This window comes from Fukomys damarensis, unplaced genomic scaffold (genome assembly GCF_012274545.1).
Source record: "Fukomys damarensis isolate Sample0158 unplaced genomic scaffold, DMR_v1.0_HiC HiC_scaffold_25, whole genome shotgun sequence".
Taxonomy (NCBI): Eukaryota; Metazoa; Chordata; class Mammalia; order Rodentia; family Bathyergidae; genus Fukomys; species Fukomys damarensis.
The window spans coordinates 31,962,517-31,973,093 of NW_022900937.1; the positions used below are offsets into that span (position 1 = coordinate 31,962,517).

The following is a 10,577-nucleotide window of genomic DNA, read 5'->3' on the forward strand; positions in this document are numbered from 1 at the left end:
TACTTTACTTTACTTTGAGCCAGGGTCTTGCCAAGTTGCCCAGGCTAGGCTCAAACTTTTGATCCTCCTGCCTCAGCCTCCCTGGGATAATTGGTGTGCACCACCCCACCCAGCTGCCCCCTCTTGTCATTTGCAGAGAACTGCTGCAGGGGGATGGATGGTGGCCACACTGTGGGGACCCCAGGCTGAGAGGGTGTTACTTACTTGGTCGACCGAGGGACCACCATGTCCGAGAGGGACTCGTAGGTCCTCTGCCACTGTGAGTAGCTGGCCCTGCAGGAAGATAGTCACCTTCCAAGGGGCCGAACGCAGCAGGGAGGTGACGAGGACAGCCCTGTGTCCCAAGGCCAGGGACCGCTGGCCCAGCCACGTCCGGCACCTCAGGACCCCTTACAGGGATGTTGGTGGGGGCAGAGGTGCCACTCTCCTCTGCTCTGAGCAGGAGGCCACAACACTGACACCAGCCCTCCCTGGTCCACGTACTTGGGGACAATGACCAGGAGGGTGACCAGGTATTCGGAATCCAGCACGAAGTCCTCCTTGCTCACGATGTCACTCAGCGTCCGTGTGAAGAGGTTTCCCCTGCAGGGCAACAGGACACAGGCTGTGACAGCAGGAGGGGCCCCTGTCCCACCGCCCAGAAAGGTGAAAGCTGGGGACAGTCCCCAGGGGCTGGGCCGTGGATGTCAGAGCCCAGGACACGGGTGAGCCCCTTTTTAGGGTTTGTTGAGGCAGGTGCCCACCAGGAACTCCTGCCTCAGCCTCCAGAGTGCTGGGATGACCGGTGTGCCCCACCACACCTAAGAGACCATCACCCGGCTCCATGCTGGGCAGCCAGAGCTGCTGTCCCCTCCCCTCGGGGACAGGGAGGCTGGCAGAACCTCAGTCAGTGTCACCAGTCTCCCGAGGGGCCGCCAGTTCCCACACCTCCAGGAGCCACGCTTCCCGGTGGCTGCATAGAGGGGCCGTCCGGTGGTGGCACTGAAAGGACTCAAATGTTGCTACTCAGCCAGCTCTCAAAGCCGTGCGGCTGCCCGCAGCTAGGTCTAATTCTGGGTCACTTTACAGAGCAGCTGGGGTACAGGGTGGGGGGACACGCCCCTGGAGGGGCTTCGCGGGCCCCAGGCCAGGCCTGAACAAAGCAGGTGGTGTTCGCATCTGGGTCAGGGCTGCCATGTGGGCCAACACAGCTGGTATCCAAACACCACGGCCACCAACACACAGCCAGCTCCCGAGGCTGACGCGGCACAGATGGGGCCTAGCCCGAGGGCTGTGGCAGCAGTACAACAGCTTTCCTCATAAATGTTTCCAAGAACAGGACTGTAATCCCAGCTCCTGGTAGGCTGAGGCAGGAAGATCTCCGGTCCAGGCTACATAGTGAGATCGGGGCCAGCCTGGACTGTACGGTGAGACTCTGTGTCACAACACCAAAACCACATCAAGGTGCCCAGCAAGCCCCCAGAGGAGAAGGCACTGCTGGGGCAGCAGCTGCCCTGTCCACATAGGTCCGTCCCAGTGCCTGGGCTACGCACGTGGACCTCCTCTCCAGGTTCTCCAGCGCCGTCTTCAGCGCACTGTAGGCGGCTGTGCGTGACTTCACGTCTGTGTCGATCTGCACCAGTTGCTGTGTCAAAGGAACAGCTCAGGTGACAAGACTGAAGGAGTCCCTGGGACTTTTCTGAATGGTCACCGAGTGTCCTGTGTCAGGGGTCCCAGGGGACCCCACTGTCTCTGCGTCACAGCTTCCAGACCTTGGGGTCGGCAGCACCTGGGGGCTGGGAGGTGACAGTGCCCTGTGTCTTCCCCAACCTGGGCACCGAGACCTAACAAGATTCTCAAGATCAAAAACACATTCCGCCTGCCCTGGGCCAACAGCAACTTCCGGTCACAACCAGCTGGGCTCTGCTTTGTGAAATAAGGTTTGTACTTCAAAGAAAAACAAAACAAAACAAAACTGGCCTAGCACATGCAAGGGTCCAAACTCAAGCCTCAGCCTTGAAAAAAAAGAAAGAAATGGAGGACAAAAACCACCCCTAATTCTCAATGTTCTGATCCCCCCACAGAGCAGGGCCAAGCTACCGGGGCTGCTGGGAGAAGGAAGCAGCCTCGGAACCACGGGCCAGGTGACACCAGGCTGCCCCCGCCCCGGCTCGTTCTGGCTGGGGTCACACAGGCGTCGCTGGTGTGGGATGAATCCCTGGGCCCGGAACAGCAGTCTGTGCACACGGAAGCCCCTGGGCTTTGGTCCCTACCCCCTGTGACCCCTAACTGTGTCCTCATGAAATCTCTTTGGGGCCAGTGGGAAGCAAGAGAGTCAGGCGCCTTAGGACGCTATCAAAACCAGGGTCCCTAACCGGGCAGGTGGTGCACACCTGTGACCCCAGCTGCAGGCTGAGGCAGGAGGGTTGCAAGTTGGAGCCCTGTCTGGGCGACTTAGGGATTTATTAAGACCCTGCCTTAAAATAAGAAATAGAAAGGGCTGGGAATGGAGCTCCCTGCCAAAGCCCAAACTGCTGCCCCAAACAAAACAGATCAAGGTCCCCGCCCCTGCTCCTGCCGCAAGTCCCTCCTGGCAGCCGAGTAGGACGGAAGCCAAGCCCCGCCCCGACTCCACTCCCCACCCCACCCCCTGTGCTCCAGGGCCTCCTCAGCTCCAGCAGGCACCTCTGGGCCTCAAGTGCCCTGGCTGGTCCAGGGCAGGGCGGGGCGCAGCCACCCCAGATGCCCAGTGGGACGTGCCCGGCGGGTGTCCTCGAGGGCCCTCCAGTCACCCCACCTGTTCCGGGAGGCCTAGGCTGTGATACAAGTGTCACCTGGCCACACCCGGATTCCACCCCCTTCCTGGGGACCCAGGAGCCCACGGCCCCCCCTGACCACCCACCCCACAGGATCCGGAGAGCTGGGTGGCTTTCTCCCTGCCAGGCTGAAGCTTTCTCTAACCGCTGGGGCTGGGCGGGCAGGAGACAGGACGTAGCCAGGGTGTTGCGGAGTGAGAGTGACAGTTATCAGAGATGTGACCCGCAAAGCCGGGCACGGGGCGCACACCCATCAACCCAGTACTCAGGAGGCTGAGGCAGGAGGACTGCAAGCCGGAGCCCAGCCTTAGGATAAAAACAGGCAGGGGAGGAGCAGGGCAGCTGCAGCGCACAGGACGCAGGGTCTCCGGGCAGGGCTGGAACCTGGCCTCCTGCCTCAGCTCAGCTGCTGCCCAACCCCGCACCGTCCCTCACCTTTGCCACGGCATCCACCACGCTCACTAGCGGCTGCTTGGCAGGGTACTTGGCCATGTCCCATTCGAAGTGAGTCACGAAGGACGTCAGGCCGCCTGGGGACACAGACACACTCAGCGCCCCACTGCCCCACAGCCGGGCTCACGCTCACACCTGGGGCGCAGCAGGGAGAAGCGGGGACAGCCGGGCCCTGTCACAGACCCCGCGGTGGCCGCCAGCCCAAGCCCGAGCCCTCTGCAAAGCCTGGCACAGCCAAGGAAGGGCACATGGCGGGCACTTCATTGCCAGGCCCACTCCACAGTGCCCACCCCAGGGACCCACTGGGCCGGAGGCCACCCTGGTGACGTCCTCAGAGGCCCTGGCCACTTCCGCAGCTGTCTGAGCCACATCACTTGGGGTTTTGTTTTCTGAACCCAGGGCCTTCACATCAAGCTCATCCACAGCCTTTTTTATATTTTAGTTTGAGACAGGGTCTCTCAAAGTCCCCCAGTTGTCCAAGCTGGGCTCCGACTTATGCTCCTCCCGCCTCAGCCTCCCAAGTGCTGGGATTTTCCGTGTGTGCCTCCAGCGCGGGCTCTGCATGAAGCGAAGTGGACGGACACAGGGGTAGCTTCCCTGTCTCCGAAACCAAACCAAACCAAACCACCGCCCTCAGGGCAGGGGTTTCTGTCCCTGTCACACCCACTGAGGAGCTGGGAGACCCTGGGCTTGAGGTCAGAGGCCACACGGAGGCTTGGTGGCCCCACAGGGTTAAGTCAGCCTTTGTACCTGGGAGCCGGGTGTCGCATCCCCACGCCTGCTCCCTCCAGTTCTGTGCTTACAGAGGGACACAGCCCAGATTCACTCCTGGCTCCCTCTTCTCTTCTTCCTTCCCTCTGTTCTTCTCTCCTTCTTGAGATGTAGTCTTATTCTGTTACCCAGGCTGACCTCTACTCCTGGACTCCAGAGATCCTCCTGCCTCAGCCTTCCAAGTGCCTGGGAGTGGCAGGTGCACCCCACTGCACTAGACTCATTCCTTCTTTCTCCAGAAAGCCCAGTGGGTGCTCCAGGGCTTCAGTGGCTCCTGGAATCCCCCTAGCCTGGCCAGATGGCCACCAGAGTGGGATTTCTCACTCAGGCTCTGTGCACACCTCATTTCAAAGCGGATCCAGTGCCATCAGCCAGGGTGGTGGTGCATATCTGCCATCTCAGCACTCCGGAGGCTGAGGCAAGACAAGTGCCGTGAGTTCGAGGCCAGCCTGGGCTTGCAATGAGCTCAAGGGCAGCCCAGCTGTGGGCACTGAGAACTCAATGCAGGGCACTGAGATCACTGCACAGGGACAGTGGCGCTGGATGGGACCACTGCAACAGCGCAAGGGGACTCTGGAGAGAGGATGGCCGGCGTGCATGGGGGGAGGGGAAGAGGGGCCACTGCAGCCCTGGAGGGAGGAGGAAGAGGTGGGAGGCACAGCCGAGGCCACACAGGGCACGGGGCAGGTGACACCCAGACACCCAGGTAGGTGGCTGGGCAGAGGCCAGAGCCCAGCCTGGGGCAAGGCTGATATGGGGACCAAGACCCCAGGAAGAATCTGGAAACCAAAGAGGACTCAGGGGGCACTGGGGTGGTGCAGAGTGGCCGCCCCAGAGGCAGAAAATGCCTTGACATCACATGGTGACCTGGGCTTTGCATCAGGGGACATTTATGGCTCACGTCCCGTGGGCTAGGACCATGACTCACCCCATCTAATTCACCTGCGCCCCACTAGGGCTGGCTACTGTGGTGAGAAGGAGCCAGCACAGGCAGATCCCCTCGGCCCCACGACTAAAGGAGAAACTGCAGCAGGCGTGGTGGCGCACACCTGTCATGCCAGCACTTGGGAGGCTGAGGCAGGAGGATCACCAAGAGTCTGAGGCCAGCCTGGACTACACAGTGAGACCCTGTCTCAAACAATAAACAACAGAACAAACCCCAGCTGGCATGCAGCCCTCTTGGGAGAGGCAGGGTGACAGGAGAAAGGAAGGAAACTTGTGATCAAGGAGCCATGGCAACCTGACCTCTGACCCCCCCAAACCCGACATGCACAGCACACGGCACCGGGCAGCACACACGGGGCACAACCTACGCTTTAAACACCTCATTTTCTCCTGCAAACCTGCAATGTAAGAAGGTGCAGTTATTACACCCGGGACCCACAGCGCCAAGGTCCTCACATTTCCATGTGTTGGCGTCAGGCAGCAAATAAAACACCTCCTTGTGTGTCGGAAGGACAGAAACAAGAACATATATGTGTTAAATTTATAACAAATGATAGGAATTTTAATGGCCTCACTTTCAATAAACACACAATCACCTTCATTATCACTGCAGACAGTTAGATATTTAATTTTCAAGTTTCCAAAGTCTCTGAGCTGTGTGTAGTTGTGTGCACGTGTGTGGTACTGGGAACAGAACAGGGGCCTCTGTGCTCAATGACACACCCAGCCCTTTTTTGTTTCATTTTGAGGCAGGTTCTCACTAAGTTGCCCAGCCTGGGCTTCAACTTGTGATCCTCCTGCCTCAGCCTCCTGAGTGCAGGGATGACAGGTATGCGCCACCACGCCCGGCTTTTGTGCTGTGCAATTTAAATGCTTTCAAAGGGAATGGACACATTTAGTGACTGAGTCATCACTGGGACCTAGAGAGATCCGCTGTCAGCACAGGGGGTGGGGATGGAAATTCCAAATGGGGGTGGGGCAGGAGGCTTTGGAGGGGTGGCCTTGGAGACTGGCTCCCTGAGGTTGGCTGCTTGGGATTTTGCATGTTGGGGGGAAGGTGTTGGAGCCAACAGCAAAGAGGTTGGGATCAGACACCCCAGGACCCCATCATGTCAAAGCTCACCGAGGAGTTCAGAGACAGGGTAAGGATGCCACATGCTAGCCGGGTTCGACGGCGCACACCTGCCATCCCAGCGCTCAGGAGGCTGAGGCAGGAGGATTGCTGCAAGTTGGAGGCCAGCCTGAGCAACTTAGTGAGAACCTGCCAAGTTCAAGGCCAGCCTGAACTACACGGCAAGACCCTGTCTCAAAAAACCAAAAGGGAAAAAACCCACACACCCTGGAAGTAGGCAAAAGAGCATGGAGATTAGAAAGGGAGCAGAGTGCACGGCCCCCATCCAACCCCTTGGAAACTTGTGGGACCACCGGGGCCCCCCGGGGACAGAACCCTGGGCACGCCCACCTCCGTTAGCAAGCAGGTTCTCCTGCACCTTGCCCTCGGAGTCTTCCATGACGTCCGCCACACTCTGCGCCATTCGCTTTATGAGGCTGTGGAGGGGAAGAGAGAATCCTGGGTAAGAGCTTGAAGCAGGCAGAGCAGGAGCCTGGCACTCGTGTGGACATCACTGGGGTCTGCAGGAAGAGACTTCAAGAGTTACCAGCCACCCGGTAGCTGGTATCCTACCCCTCTGCAAAGCTGAGGCAGGAGAATCTCAAGTTTGAGCCCAGCATGGACAACTTAGCAAAACCCTGTCTCAAAATAAAAAATAAAGAGGGCTGGGGATGTAGCTCAGTGCAAAGGCCCTGTGTTCTATACCTAGAACTGCAGAGATGGGGTGGGGGGACTTCAAGTGTTAACAGCCCATGAACCAGTAATTCCACTTCAAGGAAACAGGAAAACCAGAAAAAGTTTTGTGAATGCAGCGATGCTCTTACAGTGCTGGTGCTAAATGTAAAACACTGAAACAGCCAGAAGATTCAACAATAGAGAGCTGTTCTAGGGAGCAGCGGGAGATCCAGCCGTGGGGTCCCGAAAGCTGGGTCTATGGAGAGCTGCATTATAATCAACATCCGGGAAACTGAGACTGAGGCCAGGCTGAACACACACGGGGGAGACGTCCCTCTCAGCGACACTGTCTACTATGACCTGGTTCTGATCTGACAGCAGAAAATCAACTCTGGTCTCTGGAAAGAGCACTGAAGCCAGGCATGGTGGTCATGCCTCTCACCCCAGCACTCTGGGAGGCTGAGGCAGGAGGATCTTAAGTTCAACTCCTACCTGGGCGATTTGCGAAGACTCTGTCTCAAAATAAAAAAGGCTGGAGGAATCAGGGATTTAGCTCAGTGGTTCCGCTGCCTGCCTCGCAAGCACAAGGTCCCAAGTTCGATCCCCGGTACCCTCCCCACCCCAAAGAAAGGCTGGAGATGTAGCTCAGTGCAAAGGCCCTGATTCCATCCCCAGTTCTGTAAACAAATGAATAACTGTAAGGCCAAGACCTGTTTGTGCGATTCAAAGTGGGTCAGGCCGGGTTCTCGAATCACCCCAAGTTCAGTATCTATTCCAGTAGGGGCTGGGAAAACAGGTGTGTGCCGTTGTGCTTGGCTAAAAATCTACCAAATCTTTAACACGTGGATTTTTTTGTTTTGTTTTGTTTTGTTTTTTGGTGCTAGGGATCGAACTCAGGTTCTTGCACTTTCAAGGCAGGCAGCAGCACCACTGAGCTAAATCCCTGGCCCTATGGTTTTTTAGTTTTTTTGGGGGGAGAAGGGATGATCTCACTAGATAGCCCAGGCTGGCCTCAAACTCATGGCGATCCTCCTGCCTCAGCCTCCTGATTGCTGAGATGACAGTCCTGCGGCCACATGGATATTTTGAGCCAATAATTTCAGTTGCAGGAATTTGTCTTTCTGCTAATCCCAGCTCAGCTCCAGGGCTTGAGCCCAAGGTTCCTCGTGACTGCAGACAAAAAGCCACCTCGGTGTCACCCACAAGGGAGCCGCCAGATCTAACAGGCCTCCAGGAAGTCTCCAAGGACAGTGAGGAAGGTCACCGATGTGCTGCCTCTAAAGGACAATGTCACAGAGTGGAGAGGAGCAGGCCACACGCACTATCTGTGGTTACCACCACAGCTTCTCAAAAATCAAAACGAAAGCCACTCACCTACTTGTCTACCCAGAGAGAGGTCTGGACTGATCAGCCCCACCTTGTGGACATGGTCCTTGGGGGTGGAGGACTCCCCAGGTCAAGTATAGGTTCGGTTTTGTTTTTCTGAGACAGGGTCTTGCTGTGTAGTTCAGGCTGGCCTGGAACTCACTGTGTAGCCCAGGCTGGCCTCAAATTCAAGACAATCCTCCTGCCTCAGCTTTCTGAGTGCTGGGATTACAGATGTGTGCTGCCACACCCAGCTTGTCTCGAAATGTAAAAGAAAAAAAAAAGGTGCTGGGGATGCAGCTCGGTGCAAAGGCCCCAGGCCCCAGGTCACTTGGCTTCTGGCCACAGCTCCACCCAGCGCTGGCCCCACCTGGCCCCACGGCTTGTGTTCATCAGAAACATGCGACCAGAGTGGGGAAGTGACTTTGTTTATAGAAAAACAGGGCCCCCAAGGTTCCTGAGGTGCACCAAGCTTTAAAAACCAAGCTTTGGCCCAGGGATGTAGCTCAGTGGCGTTGTGCCTGTCTTATAAGAGCAAGGTCCTGAGTTCAACCTCTGATATCAGGAAAAAAGATTAAAGGCCACCACGCTTGACCTTGAGACTTGAGTCCCCTGCACACACCACCCTCAGAGCTCTCAGACCACACTTTCCTGGTCACTCAGAAGGGAATCTTCAAAGCCACATGAGATTTTAAGCATGAGAATCAGGTGTCACTGTGGGGTTACTGTTCTGGGTTTTTACTTTGGGGTGGGGGGAGTTACTGGGAACTGAACCAGGACCTTCAAACTGAGCTACATCCCCAGCCCTCTGTTTTCATTTTGAGACAGGGTCTTGACAAGTCCCCTAGGCAGAACTCAAACTTGGATCCTCCTGCCTCAGCCTCCCAGAGTGCTGGGATTCAGTCTGCAGGTGCTGGGGTGGGCAGAGGTGGGAGGCCCTGGGAAGAGCTGGAGTTCTTGGGGTGGGGAGGACAGTGTGAAACAGACACCGTGTGGGGATAACCACGTGGGACCTAGGGCCATAAAGTCTTAACAGCGCCTAGCTGGCACACAGGTGTCCGGTTGCTGTCCAGTCAGTGAGTCCAACAAAATGTCCCCAGATGGTCCCTGTGCGACCTTCCTACATAAACAGAGAGGCCAGGAGCTTCCTCTTTGTAACGTTCACACTTGGAGAGTGACCTGTGATCTGCCAACCCTCAGGTGACTGTGCCAGGTGTAACCCTAGTACATGGGAGGCTGAGGCAGGAGGATCCCTGCAAATTCGAGGCCAGCCTGGGCTACACAGTGAGACCCTGTCTTTAAAAAAATTTTTTAAAAAAGAAAGAAAAAGTCACCAGCATCCCACAAGACAGGTGAGGTGCTTGGCCAGGGACCATCAGCCAAGCTCCGAAGAAACCCTGGAGGCTTTGCCCAAGCGCCGGGATGGTGCACCTGAGAGCACTCGGGCGCTGAGAAGCAGGCTTTTTAAAAAGGTATAATCACTGGGTTTCTCAGCTGCGCACAGAAGGCGGCATAAACTTGAAGTACAGGAGAGGCAGCACAAAAGAAAAACTCCAACAATAACAGCGAGGAGCTCGTCAGCAAAGCTGCCCCATGGCTATATGGAAAAACACACTGGTGCCCAGGTAAATAAATAATAAAAAGGCATGGAAACAATACCCCTGCTGAGTCCTGTCCTCGCCCGCACCCTGGGCACGGCGGCGTGGACAGGTTTGTGCTGCCCAGGTTACAGTCCTTTTATTTATCCCACAACACTTGAGCGTTTTTAGGTTTTTATTTGTTGGATGATGCAACAGAGGGCCTTTGCACTGGGATACATCCCCAGCCCTTTATTTATTTTTTATTTTTGAGACAGGGTTTTACTAAATGGCTAAGTTACCCAGGCTGGGCTGAATGTGAGATCCTCCTGCCTCAGCGTCCCACAGTGCTGGGTGACAGGTATGCGCTTCCACGCCCAGCTATGTAGCTCATATTTTTAATTCCAGACACCTGGCCCCAGGAGCAGATCAAAGTTAGAAATAAGAACTCGCAGTGCTGGAACCACATTATTTTTCTTTCTTCTGATAGGGGAGTTCTTGGGAACGCACACCCACACCTATGAGGAAAACTAGAACAATGCACAGTGGTTGTCACTCTTACCACACCTACTCCTCCTGCTTTACAAAAACACACTTAGAACCTGCCTTTCACAAGAGGTTCTTGGGAACGCACACCTACACCTATGAGGAAAACTGGAACAATGCACAGTGCTTGTCACTCTTACCACACCTACTCCTCCTGCTTTACAAAAACACACTTAGAACCTGCCTTTCACATGCGGAGCGCGGATTACACACCCGGCCCAGTAGGCCCAGCTTGGTTTTTTTCTTAAACATCTGCAACACCACTCTCAAAGGCAACTGTTACAACAAACACGCACCGAACAAACAGCAATACCTCTTGAGAAGAAACCAACACCACCA

The 10,577-nt window shown here is 56.1% G+C and overlaps 1 protein-coding gene across 2 annotated transcripts in view; it reads right to left on the reverse strand.

The window, feature by feature from the left end:
* Atp6v1c2 (ATPase H+ transporting V1 subunit C2) overlaps window positions 1-10,577 on the reverse strand; it is a 23,638-nt gene that overhangs the window by 7,688 nt on the left and 5,373 nt on the right. For both annotated transcript variants that reach the window (XM_010629052.3, XM_019208162.2), the window contains exons 4-8: window positions 6,427-6,512; window positions 3,231-3,325; window positions 1,533-1,624; window positions 484-582; window positions 205-273 (exon numbers count right to left, since the gene is read on the reverse strand). In XM_010629052.3, the coding sequence (XP_010627354.1) occupies window positions 205-273; window positions 484-582; window positions 1,533-1,624; window positions 3,231-3,325; window positions 6,427-6,512 (441 nt within the window). The remainder of the gene's footprint in view (window positions 1-204; window positions 274-483; window positions 583-1,532; window positions 1,625-3,230; window positions 3,326-6,426; window positions 6,513-10,577) is intronic.